Below are 16212 nucleotides of genomic sequence, written 5' to 3'. Positions count from 1 at the left end.
GCATTGCTTTGTTTCTTGTATATCCTTTGAATATCTCTCCATAGTTCCATAAGTGGTTTCATTGTCATGATGTAGTGTGGTCCTTATAATATTAACTCTTGCCAGGCAAGCATGCACTATACATATTTATAGATTCTTAAAATAACTTGTATAGCGCAGCTGTTGTGTTTCACCTTTGTAAAATGTGTGCACAACGCTTTATAGCTGCACTTATTTTTGACAAAAATAAATAAATAAATTCCTTCCAGTAGCACCTTAGAGACCAACTATTTTTGTTATTGGTATGAGCTTTTGTGTGCATGCAGAGACCATTGGTTGGTCTCTAAGGTGCTACTGGAAGGAATTTTTTTAATTTTGTTTTGACTATGGCAGACCAACACGGCTACCTTATTTTTGACAAGTAAGGTCTATGTGGGTGGCATGCTGTTGAAAACATCTACAGTTGATCATGTTGCGCTGGGCTGGAGGGAAAGAATCCACAAGGTCTATAGTATGGTTTTGTCAAATAGTTGCAGTAGAATGTAGTTGCAAAATTAAAGGGGAAGAAGACCCTACAGTCTTCTGGGTTTTTTTCTTTTTAAATGCAGGGATTGGCGCATCTCCATGCCCACCATGTGATTCATCGGGATATCAAAGGGCAGAATGTATTGCTAACAGAAAATGCAGAGGTGAAACTGGGTAAGTTAATTAGCCTGTTCTACTCGCTTTCTTTCCTCTCTCTGCTTAGTTTCTGTATCTCTTAATCTGACTTCAGAGCATTTTTGCTTGTTGAGTGGGGTGTTCCTGGTAACAAGTAAATAAGAGGGTTGCCTTGGTTCTCCAATGAGTAACCATGCTGTCAAAAAAGAGCTGCTGGCATTGCATGCATTTTAGGAAATTGTATTTTTTGAAATAGAGATTGATTTCTGTGTCAGAAAGTCTTCTGCCCTTGTTTGCACTTAATGCTAAGCCAAGTCAAGTCATGGCTTAGCATGAAAAAGCATGTACACAGCTTCCTAGAGAGGATATTGGAGCCATTTTGCTCCTCCCTTGCTATTGTGCTCTGCGGCGTTGTGGTTTGGCTTCCCACGTTGTCCAAACCCACATTTGTGGTTCAGCTCTCCCTGACGAACAATGATCTGTAAACATAGAACAAACGTTGGTTACGGCTCATGGTATGTCTGGAGAGAGACCTGGTTCAGGTGGCACACTAAGCTAAATGATGGATTAGCTCAGGGCAGCATGAGCATGGCCAGTGAGAATCAAAGCGACTGCAATCTCCCCTCAATCTCCCCTCCCACAGTTTGCTTGTTTGTGCTAAGTCATGGTTTGATTTAGTATGTGCAAACTCTGATAAATGTGGCACGTGGGCCTTGATTATTCCACCCTTCTTCCTTCAAAAAGGGAACCACTTACTTGGCTTTGTGCATGTAGCTTCTGTGGACAATGTTCTTGCAGCCCTTTGTCTGATATGGATGCTGTCTTGCTAGTAAACCCATGAGACGTGTTGAAGATTACTTTCTATTAATGAGTCGAATACCTTCTAGCATCGATCCATATAAATGTCCATTTTAACTCATTTTCCGAATTGTAGAAGCCTTGGTATATATCTGCAGCATATTGCCAGAACACCTACACTATTTATTTTACAGTGATCCTGGAGATCTCGCTTCAGTGTGTTTTGATTCTTCTTTTTTTCTGTTCTTGATGTAGTGGACTTTGGTGTTAGTGCTCAGCTGGACAGGACAGTCGGTAGAAGAAATACCTTTATTGGCACGCCTTACTGGATGGCCCCAGAAGTTATTGCCTGTGATGAAAACCCAGATGCTACATATGACTACAGAGTAAGAGAAATATTAACATAGTTGTTAGGGTGTATTGAGTGTTCTACAAATCCTGTATTTATCATGAGTGTTGTGCCTGGAAGACATGACCCCCCCCTTTGCTTTTCTAAGGAATTTCTCTTACAGTTGATTAAGTGCAGTGGAAAGCAGGCGCAGACAGTATAACCTAATAAATTAATGCATGTAGTATAGAGCTTAACAGTGCATTCCCTACATGGGAAACTCCAATATAGGAAGGAGCATGAAACCCACAGGTGACAATCTTAATACATATTTCCATTTTTGTGTGTGACTTTGTGCAGCTTGTATGTGTGCACACAGTGAAAATACATGGGCAGTCAAAGTTGTGTGTCTGCACATAAGTTTCATACTCCCTTCTCCCCCCTCTCACACTCTTCATAGAGGGCTTTCAGTGTTGGAAATGTGAAGGTGCCCCTAAATTCTCCTTTCTTCCACTCTTTCTTTCTGTGCAGCTCACATGAAATTGGGCCAAGGGTCACCCCTGGTTGATAGGATTCTCCCATCCCACCTCCATGTCTTCTTCTGTGAAAGGAGAACTGAAGTTCAACTTCAAAAGAAACCAAAGTTTGTTCTGTTGTCATTTAAGACCCTGGTTTCTTTGGACATAACATGGAGCTTTGATTTGTTCTAAGAGGAAGCTTTCATTCTTCCCTAGCATGAGGAGGTGGGGGGGGGAGCAAGCATTCACCCATGGCATGGTTTAGATGTTCATTTGAAACTGGTATTCGATACGAGATGATTGTCCTTATTTGACTTTTTCTGTCTGAGCATCAATAGATGCAACAAACGTCAGCCTTTAAGGGCTATCAAGGTTAAATGGTCTTGTTTCATAATTTGTTTCCTTCTCCTTCTCCTTTAAAGCTAGGTTCCTTTTAAAGCAGCCTTATGGAAATCTCTAAGCTCCTCTTAGGCAACCACAGGAGAAAAGAGAATAAAATATTTAATTCTCATTGCTAGAAACAGTGCATTAATCTAAATAAAGCTTGGGAACTTGAAATCCTTAATTGCCTTTGAGAATAAGATCTTACATAAGATGAGAAACTTTTTTTATTAGGTATTGCATAGTGCTCTGAAACACAGTCGATTGTGAGAATATGTGAGAGAAGGGAAGGGCAGCAGAAGTGGACAGGGAACATTATTATTATTATTATTATTATTATTATTATTATTATTATTATTATCATTATCATCACCATCATCATAAAAATTTCTATACCACTCTTCATCAAAAGGTCATGGAGCTCTTTACAATATTAAAAACACAAAGAATACCTACCCTAATAACGAACAAAAACAATACCGCTGCCATAGATTGTTAAATTAGCTAAAGGCGTGGTTATAGATAAATGTTTCTAGCTGGCACCCTTGGGAGAGCATTCAACAAATGGGGAGCCATGGCAGGAAAGGTCTGTTCTCGTGCTGCCAACCTTTGGACCTCTCACAGAGGAGGCACACGAAGGAGGGCCTCAGGAAATGATCCCTGGTATCTCGCCATGTGCCGAAGATTAATTGTGGCACTGATATGTTACGAATTTGCAGCAGTTGTGATAGTGGTGAATAAGGCTGACTTTTTAGCCTCAAATTGCCATCTAGTGGGTCTCTTCTGGAAAATCGAAGTGTTCCTCCACCTATAAATTGTTATGTCCTGTCTGTTATTGCTGACAGAGACATTTCTATCTCTGGGCAGCACCAGAATGTTAGGATTGTCTTTTAATCTACCAAACACCCTGGGAAAAATTCATTTTATGTATCTCATCCTACAAGAGCATTACGGGAATACTTGGGAACTGGAGCGTAGGACAACTAGCCCATGGAAAAACAGCAGTAGCATCTGAAGTCTTATTGCCTCCTATAATCAGAAATTCATCCCTATGTTTATTTTGGAATAGAATAAGCAACATGGCTATGACCTATTTGGAGTAAATTTTTTTAGCCTTCCTCTTCAAGTGTGTATTTTAGGAGTCTTCCTTGGGCTTAGTTTAGCGCCATATTTGCTTTCTGTTGGTGTCAGCACCCCTCAATTTTGTTTGGTTTCTATGTAATTACATCCACCAAATAGCAAAAAGCTTTTGATTTGTAAAAATTCCAGAAATGTTACTTCATGGAGGGAAGACATTGGGGGGGGGGGTCGGAGGGGGGGAGTGTAAAGGAGGGGGGGAGAAACCCACTTGTGATATTTATTTAAATCCAACATAGTCTTACTTAGAGTTTGACTTACACAGGAGATTGGCTGTGTAGATGCTAAATAATAAGTTCTCCATAAGTCAGTTTTAATATTCTTATTTGGGTATTGTTTTCCCCACCCATAATAAAGTAAAAGGAAAGTCTAGGTTTATGCAATTCGATATGCAGTGCATCAGAGACTGGAAAGAAAAATGGATAAAAGTGTTTGCTAACATGGTGTCTTTTTGCAGAGTGACCTTTGGTCATGTGGCATTACAGCTATCGAGATGGCAGAAGGTGCTCCCCGTAAGTGATATGTATCCATTTTCTATTGGCCTGATGGTTTTTTGTTTTTTTTAAAGTTTGAAACCTATATTTTAACTTGCTCTTTGTAACCTAAGCTTACACTTGAGATTTTTGAAAGCACAATGGTCGATTTCTGTTCTCTTGGATTCCCACCCCACCTCCTCTAGCAGCATAAAAATAAAACACCATAAATAGCAGCGCCTTTTGCCAGATAGCCCTGTGCCAAATCATTACTTTGTGGTTGTGCTAGGGCTATAGAAACAAAACAATGGGAGAAACCTTGTAATAGAGATTTATTGAATCCATATAAACTTTCTGATGTGAGACATCAGATCTTTGAACAGATATGCTGCAACAGTATCAATGCTTTGTGTTTGTGTAACTGTAAAGAACAATATTTAATGGGTAGCCTTGCCAAGGAAACTTAGTCTCAAGTCTTTCTCTCTCTCTCTCTCTCTCTCTCGCCAACCCCCCAAATTGCAATTTTCATAAAATGTCTCAGTGCAGAGAATGAAATGCTTTTTTTCTTATTCATTTCTAGCTCTCTGCGACATGCATCCAATGCGAGCCCTGTTTCTTATTCCTAGAAATCCTCCTCCACGGCTAAAATCTAAGAAATGGTATGTGGCTGCTATAGTGGGAAGTTGTATATTGGTTGAAATACAGCATTTTTCCTTTCACAAGACAGAAAAGCCATGTTTGGACATAATGCAGAACCCCTGTTCAGAGTTACATTGAATGTGCCTTGCCTCGTTTCAGGCTTGTGTGATCTGCTTTCTTCTTTTCTTCCTGTGCTCAGGAGTGTTTCAGAAGCTTTCACTTTCCTTTAAATGTTGCTTGTCATTATTTTCAAACTTAGGATCATGATTTAACATAACTACGGCGAGTTTCACAATAAGAAAAATGGGAACTGTGAATTATAAAGCTGGGTTGCTAAAACTAACCATAGGTGGTGTTAAACATGGTCCTTGGTTGGGATGAAATGAATCATAGAATCATAGAGTTGGAAGAGACCACAAGGGCCATCCAGTCCAACCCCCTGCCAAGCAGGAAACACCATCAAAGCATTCTTGACATTTGGCTGTCAATCCTCTGCTTAAAGACCTCCAAAGAAGGAGACTCTACCACACTTCTTGGCAGCAAATTCCACTGTCGAACAGCTCTTACTGTCAGGAAGTTCTTCCTAATGTTTAGGTGGAATCTTCTTTCTTGTATGAAATTTAAGGAAATGACCAGGAAAAGCTTTTGTATTCAAGTCCAACAAGTTGCTAGGGTTGTTTATGTAGTGCTGAACTGAGGTTTACTGTCCAAAAGTCGCCATTGTGTTATTTCTAAAGACCTGAAACATAATTCACAGGTGTCTGAAAATTCTTAACTACTGAGTGAGAGCCCGAGCTGAGATCATTATATAGTTTTAATGGTTCTTAACAAGGACAAAAAAATAGGCATGGTTGACACCAGCTTCTTGTTAAGTTGACAAATTCTGCAGCCACTGAAGCTGAAAATGACACAACATAGAATAAGGGAGTGGGCAAATGCAACCCAACTCCTAGTTTCCATGTTGAAGGTATTTGTTAAAATTCATGAAGTCTTTCACTGTAATAATTGCAAACAGTGAATAGTATGGTTATCCATTTCACCAGATGACAGAAATTCATTAACTCTATCAGATTGTATTTTTAAGCCAAACCACTTTTATATTTAACTTTGACAGCCACTGAGAACCCCAAGGTGACTCTAGTTATGTTCAGGAATGCAGAGTTCTTGTGCTAATGTTTTAGAACTCTTTTTTATAAATTACATTTAAGGAAATTAAATGGAGTTATTCCTTTGTTGAATTTACAGAGAGAGGGGGGAATGAATGAATGAATATACACACATGAAGTTCCTGAGGATCTCTATTTTGATTGGTTGGCCAGAATGGGGACTCATGCTAATGTAAAGCTATTTCCCCAGGAAAAATAGGCTCTGTTTGAACCAGGCCCTTATTTACCATTTACTTCTAGAAAGATAACTCAAACTCCCCTAAGATCCTTAAAGTATCCAGATACAAGCAAATATAATTTGCTTTTCCTTGTGAAGTTATTGCCCTCACACTTTGTGTTGCATTTAGCCAAATTTGTTTGTCAGAGATTGGTCCTGCCACTTTTTAGGATGCAAGGGAACCTTGCTAAATATATTCTGATCTTGTCAAAATGACTTAAAATGTGTGTCGTTTTATTTTTGCTCAGGTCAAAAAAGTTCTTTAGTTTTATAGAGGGCTGTTTAGTGAAGAACTATATGCAACGACCACCTACAGAGCAGCTTTTAAAACACCCATTTATACGCGATCAGCCAAATGAAAGGCAAGTCCGAATCCAGCTTAAAGATCACATAGACAGAACCAAGAAGAAGAGAGGCGAAAAGGGTATGTGATCTTTTTGAAAAATTTTGAATCTTCTTGCAAGTGTCCGTGTGCTTGTTGTAGTAGAAATGTTTGTTCTAGAGTGGTATATAAAATAAATCGCAGGTGTACTGGATTACAAACTAAGGACCAAACTAGATGCTCACTTAATACGTAGCATGCAGGTATATATTTTGATTTCCCTTGAATAATTACAGGTTACAGGTGGGTCGACTCTTACTGGGTGTGGGGAGGGGAGGCTTATTTCTCCAGTGCCTCATCATGATCCCAAGCAGTCCCAACTTTCTGCATGGCTAGAATCCATTGGCAAACATGGGGAATTTCCCCTCTAAGGCTCCTAGCCATAGCTCATGGGGAGGGAAAATCTACCTTCCAATCATGGTGGGACAATGAAGAGATCAGACCCCCCCTCATGGTCCCTTCCCAGTAAGAGACCCACCCTCCCTGCCTCTAATTTAAGGAAGAACAAGATGCATGCTAGCCATTAAATGAACACAATCAAACCTTGGTTGTTGAACGTAATCTGTTCCGGAAGCTCGTTCGGCGTCGAACGTAATCTGTTCCGGAAGCCCGTTCGGCTTCCAAAATGTTCGACAACCGAGGCATAGTTTCTGATTGGTTGCAAGAGCTTCTTGCACTCGAGCGGAAGCCGCGCCAGACGTTCGGGTTCCGAAAAACGTTCGAAAACCGGAGCATTTATGTCTGGGTTTTTGGCATTCGGGAGCCAAAATGTATGATAACACAGGCATTCGGGAGCCCAGATTTAACTGTATCATTATTATTTTTTGCCCTGTGACAGGACCATAGAAGTGAAGGAGTAGAATGAAAGAGAAGAGGGAAATCAGTTCCATTAGTTTATTAGTTCTGCAACTGCATAGAAAGAGGGAACAACACTTTTAAAAGTGAGGAAAGGAATTGAATACTCATGGGGTGGTAGAATGGGGGCAGCTTCAGAAAGTGCTGAGGCTGACATATTAGAAAACGTAGACATTTTTAAAAGCATGCAACTAGTTCTGCATGCCCACTAGGTTCTGGGCGAGCTTCCTGAAAAGCAGTGTCATCACCTCGCACTGTGAGCTACATGACAAACTGAAGTGGAAATAATTGCAAAAGGTGTTTACGAAATGGCATGGCAATCTGCCAGTTAGATGTCAAAAAAGTGCCAAAAATTCCATCTGAAATAGCGCTTTGAAATCCAGCCCCAATATTTATCTTTGACCTCTTCCAAAGTGGTCATTTTGAGAAAGGATTGAGAGTCCTGGGTAGAGAGAGAGTTGTAGTGCTGGTATATTGTGTATCTAAAATTTCCACATTGAATTCCTGGGTTTAATTTTATGTTCCTTGTCTGATGGAGTAGCTTTGGACAGTCCGCAGCAACAATATTTTTGCTTTGGCAACGAAAGCACTCTTAAGAATGATTCTCTAGTGCAGGCACCCCCAAACTTCGGCCCTCCAGATGTTTTGGACTACAATTCCTATCTTCCCCGACCACTGGTCCTGTTAGCTAGGGATCATGGGAGTTGTAGGCCAAAACATCTGGAGGTCCGCAGTTTGGGGATACCTGCTCTAGTGTGAATAATTTCCCTGTGTTTCTAAAACGGCCTCCCTAAAATAGGGTGTCGCGTGTCCTTTTTGTATCATTACTATAGTTGTTTTTTTAAAAAACAACTCATGTTGATGAAATTGCCTATTATTATATTTATCTTGGAGCTTTCCCAAAGCTTTGGCTGATAAAACAGCTTTTGCATAGAACTCCTATGTTCTGTTTGGAATGTGGGGTTTAAACATTCCAGGATAATTGTTTTCACGGCTGTTTTCTCCTGCCACATTCTCCCCACCCCACTCCTCTCCTACCAGATGAAACTGAATATGAATATAGTGGAAGTGAAGAAGAGGAAGAGGAAGTGCCTGAACAAGAAGGAGAGCCAAGGTAGTGTATCTCTAACATCACCATCATCCAAAGAGAAATGTTAGGGGTCAGTTAAAAATTCTGTGAACATCTGGTTTGCAAGATCACCAAACTCAAGAAAACAAGAGCAGGCTCGTTGGATCCCAGACCAAAGGCCCATCTGGCTCAGCATCCTCTTCTCACAGTAGCCGGACAGGTACCACCAAGCAGGTCCTGGAGTATAACAGCACCCTCCCCACTTGTAATTCCCAGCAGCAGGTATAAAGGGTCAAGTTGCCTCTGACAGTGGAGGTACAACATAGGCACCGTGGCTCTTGGCTTTGATAGCCCCATCCTCCATGACATTAAGGTCTTACTCTTAAAAGGCAGGGGTAGAATCCTTAATATTAATGATTGGTTTAAAACAAGGAGTTTCTCTGTTTGTGTGTTTGGGGGGGGGAATCTATTTTATCATTTGTCCTGAACCCCTGTTTCGATTCCCATCCAGCTTAGAGTTGAGTGTGTGGCAGCTTGGAACATTTTGTTTGAGCACAGAAAGCTGACCAAGGTTCAAATCCCAGCTTAGGTGTGAAGCTCATTCGCTTTGTCTTGGCCTAATCCTCTCCGCAAGAGTGTAGATGGAATAACGTTTAAATGATTGCAACAACGGCACATGAGTGTTCCAGTGTCACATGACCAGAAGCAAAGCAATGACCTCATTTCCCATCATGCAGGGGAAATGTAAAATATTGTTTGTTTGCTCAATATTAAAGATCTCGAAATACCAAACATACCAAATGGTAGCCTAGGCAAATACGTTGTCTTGGGATATGATAAGCACCTCAAAGCATCAAGAGGCTGGAGACATTGCAATGAATAACTTCGAGATTACTAAGAACCAGTTGTGTATGTGTGTGATCACTTTCCCTAAAAAACAAGAAAGCAAAACACCCAGATTTTTGTTAATACTTCTGGAGAAAATTGACTACATTCTGATTTCTGCTGATTTGACACTCTTCCCAACCCCACGCCCCTCCTGCAGTGTTACTGTACAGTTTTAGTGCTCCCCAGGGGAAATCAAAGAAAGATGTTAAATGAAGAAAGTTCCCAGCAGCATGGTCAAGTTATTTACTTACTGGCTTTTGTTTGGGTTTTAATAACTCCCCCCCCCTCTCCTTCTTACAGTTCTATTGTTAATGTGCCTGGAGAATCTACCCTCAGACGTGATTTCCTGAGATTGCAGCAGGAAAACAAGGAACGTTCTGAAGCTCTTCGGAGACAACAGCTGCTACAGGAACAGCAGCTCCGAGAGCAAGAGGAATACAAGCGACAGCTGCTGGCAGAGAGACAAAAGCGCATTGAACAGCAGAAAGAGCAGAGGAGGAGACTAGAAGAGGTAGAAACGGGCCAGAACGGAAAAGTCTACTCTTTTCACCTTTTGTTAAAAGGGCCAAAGGATACAGATTCTCGCCTAAGATCGTGAAAATGCTGGAGCCCCTGAATAAACACCTCCTGCTGTAGCATTTCTCATGGTAGAGTACTTGGATGGAGGCAATAGGTCAAATGATCAGGAACAGCCAAGCCAAAGGGGGTGTTTTATTTGCCAGTTTTGAAGCTTCCTTTCTGTACTGCAGTATCTGAATTGGGTGCTAAAGTTTGATGGCTATCGGGCCGTTTCTTGAATAGGATATGATGACGTGATACAAAACCCACAAAATGTAATTGTAGCCTAAACATGCTGAAAGTAACCAATATATGCCTGCTGGATTATTCACCATGAGGCGTGCCATCTGCATGGGGCTGAGGCCTCTATAGCCCCCCCCCCCAAAATGTCCACTGGGATGGGGCTCAGCCCCCCAATCTTGAGGGGACAGAGGAAGCCTGGCAGGATGTTGCCCTGGGCTGCGCAGCATTGGGAGACGCCATGCGGACTAGTGCATCCTGGCACATGGATGTCACATCAAGAGGAGGCCTGGTCGGCCTTTCCTGATGCAACAGTCGTCACATGCAGACAGCCCCAGCCCTCCCAATGCCGGGTGCAACTTGGTGCCTGTGTTCATCATTTAAGCCTAATTGGGGTGTGTTCCTTCAACACAGTAGCCGTGAGCAAGGACACATCAAGTGGCTTGCTCCCCTCCTCTTTCACAAAAAGGGCATGACTACGTACCAACTAAGTCATCATGTGTGGGGGAAGGCTTTTATTTGACCTGGAGCTCTGCACAATCAGAGTTGTTGATTCCAGTAGGCCTTTTCACATAGACCCTCTTCAGATGGGTCATTCTGTTCACACAGAAGCTAGGGGCAGGATGCTCTGCATTGACAATCGCAAGATTGTTAGTGCTCAAATTGGGCTCTAGAATAACATGGTGTTGCCTTTCTATTAAGACCTACTTTCACCTGACCCCAGTCTTGGAAAAACAATGATCGTTCACTTAGTTTTGATGTTTACAAGGCACTCAACAGCTTCCTTAAATTGTTTGCCTTTCCCCTGCTTTGTGAGACAGTTTTGTTGTTTTTAGAAGTTCTTGTATAATCATTCTTGTCTTAGTTTCACACAAACAACAAGACTAGGCCAACTGAAATAATTATAAATAATTTGTTGTTGTTGTTTAGTCGTTTAGTCGTGTCCGACTCTTTGTGACCCCATGGACCATAGCACGCCAGGCACTCCTGTCTTCCACTGCCTCCCGCAAGTACACAGAGTGCTTTTTTGACGCTGGCATTCAGTTATTATGAAGCTGTCACAGACTAAACACTCCAGATAGAACTTTCATATTGCCGGATGCCATGACAATTGTTCAGAGACAGCGGATGTACTAGCCTAAAACTGGCAGAGGTTTCTAGAAGTTTGATTGTACTTTGGTCCGACTTAGATGCCATGGTTTCACTATGACAAACAATGATTTATTGGCCATGGAACAAGCAACCCCTCTTCGCCCTTCTCCTCCCCCTGCTTGAGCACCTGGTTTTGATGAAGATGCTGTGGTTTCTTAAACTACAGTTTCCAGTGACATTCCAACCAACTGGGAAACTGTGGTTTCAGGGCTCTCTCCCAAGTGTTTCGTATGAAGGCATACTATACATTTTTGCTTAAAGGAAATGCATATACAGAGCTATACCTTTTAGCTAGGGTTGTAAATGAGCCAGGATTGCAGTGACTCAGACGGAATTATATTCTTCTGGCTAGTGGCCAGAGCAGGAAACATAAACTTGGGGACTGGGGAAGCTTCTGTTCAATGTGTTATTTATTCCCATATTTTCTGTAGGATTTTCACTTTGTGAAAAGGTGGTGTGCTACAGAAGGGGTACTCTGTTCAGAAACATTTACCACCTTAGATGATTTTGTGTTCTGCACAGAGCAGAGGCAGTTGGTACATGTTTAGAAATATTTGGTGTATGTCATGGTTTTAAGAAATACGGCAATTTACCATGAAGTATTAATAAGACATGTTATTGAATTCTGTTGAATCTGAATTGTCGTGTTCCCTATTACTGGGTTAACTGACAAAAATTTGACTGGAAAAATCTTCCATTTTTTAAAATAACAGAACAACTAATGCTCAAGCTATTTAGAATATTTTTGGCCAGATAACCAATAGTGATTCTTAGAAGAATGTTGACCAAACGAACTATTTAAGAAGAAGAGGAAGCAAATCAGAAACTGAAAAAATATATGAGTCAAGTCGCCCGAGGACTGTGTCCTCAATTCACCTTATGTGTTGAAAATGCAATAAAGTAAATCAAGGGAAGTTGCATGATTCCCCCCCCCCCCAATACTTGAAGTCCTTTTTTGTATGTTCTTTAGTGGACTGAATATTGATAGTAAAGAAGCCATGGATTGCTTTGTTTTGGGTAGTGGGTTTAAGGCTATCTATATGTCATTTCCCCATATGTTTTGTGACAGGGATTACGGGAATGTTTTATACATTAAGTAGTTTCTGGGGACGTAATGCCAGCACTTTTAAAATATGGGATTGCTTTCCAAATACTGGCACACACCCAGATGGATTTGACAGAGGTTTTTTGCAGAGTTGCGTTGGAAATGCATTCTTTCTCAGAATTTAAATAAGAGTTTGAAAGCCAACGTGGTGTATTAACGAGTGTGCGGCCTGAATGCAAGAAACCCCGGCTATGCACTGAGATAGAATCCAACAAAGATCCTAGTGAACTTCTGCAATACATGTCTAACAACCCATTCCTTAAGACAATACATTCTTGTGTTCTCTAGAACTATTCAGGCTGGATATTAGGCAAAGCAGCAACATAAGCTGGGCCTGTAGGAAAAGCCCCAAAGTCCTGCAGTTCATAATAGTATTGAGATGGGCTGCAGGGGCCTTTTTTGTAGGCTGTGTGTGAACTGCTGAGCTGCAAGTTCAACCTGGCCTACCACCACCAGCAAAATGAGTGGCAGCTGCACTGGACAATGCACCCTCCTCACTCATTTGGGTATTGCCATTGATAGGTGAATGGGGTACTCCTGAAACAGGAAGGAGTGCTCCATTGTTTCCCAAGCCGTCCCAGGAAACCTTGGAGCAGGTGTCACCACCTGATCAACTTTTTAATCACACACAGCATTTTTGCACTAGTGGCAGTAATATTACAGTGGAACCTCGGTTTATGAACACCCCGTTTTACGAAATTTCGGTTTACGAATGCCGCGGAGCCATCTGGAACGGATTAATTCACTTTCCATTACTTTCAATGGGAAAGTCTGCTTCAGTTTATGAACGCTTCAGTTTATGAACAGACTTCCGGAACCAATTACACCCATGCTTCAGGTTAAGTACGCTTCAGTTTGAGTACTCCACGGACCCATCTGGAACGGATTAATCCACTTTCCATTACTTTCAATGGGAAAGTTCGCTTCAGTTTATGAATGCTTCAGTTTATGAACAGACTTCCGGAACCAATTGTGTTCATAAACCGAGGTACCACTGTACTTATTATTATAATATTTATTCTACACCTTTCCTACAAGGAGACAAGAGGGTATAAATAGTTTGCCCCTTTCTCATTTTATCCTCACAGCAACAGTGTTCAGTAGGTAAGGGTAAGAGACTGTTACTGGCCCAGCAAGCATCAGTTAGGGATTTTATATGGAAGGCAAACTCAAGTTGAAAAGTAACATTTAAACTTGATTGATGCATCACTCTGTTTCTAGTATCTGCCACTTTTGCATGTATTGCTTCATAGATTTCTTTCATGCTGTATATAAATTAATGTGCATTTAGAAAAACATCCACGCAGAAATTCAAATTTAAATATGTACTTTATATAAATAGCATTTTTGAAAAAAAAATATCTTAAAATATACATTTTTATAGTGTGTTCTCTCCAGATATATGCTGCATTTTAATATTGTATTTGGCCAATAACCGCATTCCAAAATTTGGGAATTGGAAATCCAAAGGATGTTCTGGTCAGCAAAAAAACCCTCATGTATCCTTAGACAGAAAATAAAAAGCTGAACTTGGTTGATCTTAAGAGTTGGGCGAGGTGAGACATTTGTATACATCATAACATATACCTATTTTAAATGCAGCAACAAAGAAGAGAACGGGAAGCTCGGAGGCAGCAAGAGCGGGAGCAAAGAAGGAGGGAGCAGGAGGAGAAGAAACGAATGGAGGAAATGGAAAAGAGGCGCAAGGAAGAAGAGGAGAGAAGGAGAGCAGAGGAGGAAAAGAGGAGAGTAGAAAGAGAGCAGGTAAGTCAGGAACAATGCGAATTAAGTATGATTTCCCTCCCCACCAGAACAAAATATTGAAGAAAACCAGCAAGAAGTCTCCTATGCCTTGCGTGGTCAAAGAAGCATCCATATTGCATGTAAAAAGAATATTTGTTGCATATGTCACACCCAATGGCTTCAAAATACAATTTTATTTAGGGGTGGGACACACACCCAAAGAAGGCTGGAGAAGCTGAGCTTTATATTGAATTCTATTTGGCTCTTCACTCCCTTTCTTAGTCACTCGCTATAGCACATATGGAAATTTATTACACAGTTATGGCATTTAAATTGTTTGACATGGTGGGTGAATTTCCATTACATTCATTAAACTGAGGCAAGATGGGCCTTAAAGTTTTGTGCCATTATGATTTTTCAAATGCCAATTCAAACACTGCATATATATATATATTGCAGGCTTGTACACTAAAATGCCTTAATAGGGGCCTGTTTTCCAAATTGTATCAGCCTTGCCTGCTTAAAATAAATTATAATTTGATACATGATGTAAAAAAATCAAATCAAATGCTTTCATATAGTATCAATGTCAGTACTAGGAAAACAATATTCCATGTAAGTGGTTACATAATTGGGCTTGAAATAACTTAACACTTTGTATTCAGAAAAAAAGAGAGCGCTTGCCACTATGGGTAATTGTACTCGGATTGCAACAATTTCCCCTCCCAAGATGCTGTGACATTTATTTTGAGAATATGTGCAGAAATGTTACCTACTACTAGATGCCCATGTGTGCTAGGTTGTCCTATGAAATGGCAGTAAATTGCCCCAAATCAGGAAATTCTGTATGCAGAAGGCCTCTGTAGCCCTGCAAACATGTGGAGGCTACACACCTCGTCTCTAGCAGTTGGGGACAGGGATGTTCGGGGTGGGACTAGGTGGGCAGCTCGGCCCCTTCCACATGTTCTGAGAAGGGGGCTCCTGCGTGCAGCAAACATCCACCTTGCACTGCACATCTGGGCCCCATTGAATGGGACGGTGGTGATGCACAAATCCATTTGAGATTACTAGTTGCATGCGACTAGAATTGGACCGGGGCTAAGGGGGGGAAAACCCGACCTAACAATACAATGGCAACTCAGAGAGATGTTATTCAAACTCTATCCCTATGGCTGATTATAAGAAATTACACTTCTGTCTTCACTTCACCTGAACTCTGGATTTGCAAGAGGTGCATATAACAAATCTGTATACATCATTTCTTTTCCTTCATGAGATTTCAAGTAGCTCCCATTTTGCCACAGCACTGAGTCATTAATTGCTTTTGCATACACTGTCTCTCTGTGTTTGAGTGCATGTGTTTTATGTTACCTACATTTATTAATTTGCATGGTAGGATGTTCTTCTTAGCATTGGATATGGTGCTGCATATTTAGGCTTGGTTTAGTGGGCCAGACAAAGCAGTGTTTGACTTCTGAAGTGTAAGGCTTAGATTTCCAGATGAAAAAGGCTTTTTTGGTCTTCTACCTGTTCTCTAGTGGATGTTCGTTTGTTTGTGTTCTGTCATAACCACCACATACTTGGGCAAGACTGGCATTGCTTTGATGACAGAGGCTAGGATAATTTACAGTCGAGGTTAGAGTTGTGTTTGGCAGAGTAGTTACCTGTGGGAAGCTTGCAAAAGGGATGCCTTAACGAAGCCTGGCTCTAGCTGTTGCTAACGGTTCATCACACAGTGCCTAAAACTAATTATTTTAATAAAAGTTGCATGTGGTTTTGCGTTGGCTGTGTTGGTAAGACTTGTTGTGTTTTTAACTCTCGGTTTGTTTCAAAAATACATTTTTTTGCTTATTTTTTCCCTTAATAAACATTTTTTTTCAAAATTCATCAGACAACCTAGGAACTCTTCCCACCTGACTTTCTC

At 41.0% G+C, this 16212-nt stretch overlaps 1 protein-coding gene across 4 annotated transcripts in view; it reads left to right on the top strand.

Annotated features, from left to right (window-relative positions):
- The window catches only part of MAP4K4 (mitogen-activated protein kinase kinase kinase kinase 4), a 132934-nt gene that overhangs the window by 81537 nt on the left and 35185 nt on the right, over positions 1–16212 (top strand). For all 4 annotated transcript variants that reach the window (XM_035116248.3, XM_035116247.3, XM_035116245.3 and 1 more), the window contains exons 6-13: positions 588–678; positions 1693–1823; positions 4259–4313; positions 4855–4933; positions 6545–6720; positions 8575–8647; positions 9791–10001; positions 14148–14309. In XM_035116248.3, the coding sequence (XP_034972139.1) occupies positions 588–678; positions 1693–1823; positions 4259–4313; positions 4855–4933; positions 6545–6720; positions 8575–8647; positions 9791–10001; positions 14148–14309 (978 nt within the window). The remainder of the gene's footprint in view (positions 1–587; positions 679–1692; positions 1824–4258; positions 4314–4854; positions 4934–6544; positions 6721–8574; positions 8648–9790; positions 10002–14147; positions 14310–16212) is intronic.

Source organism: Zootoca vivipara, chromosome 4 (genome assembly GCF_965207765.1).
Source record: "Zootoca vivipara chromosome 4, rZooViv2.hap1.1, whole genome shotgun sequence".
Classification (NCBI taxonomy): domain Eukaryota; kingdom Metazoa; phylum Chordata; class Lepidosauria; order Squamata; family Lacertidae; genus Zootoca; species Zootoca vivipara.
The sequence above is the reverse complement of the archived record's forward strand: the minus strand, read 5'-3'. Positions and strand labels throughout refer to the sequence as shown.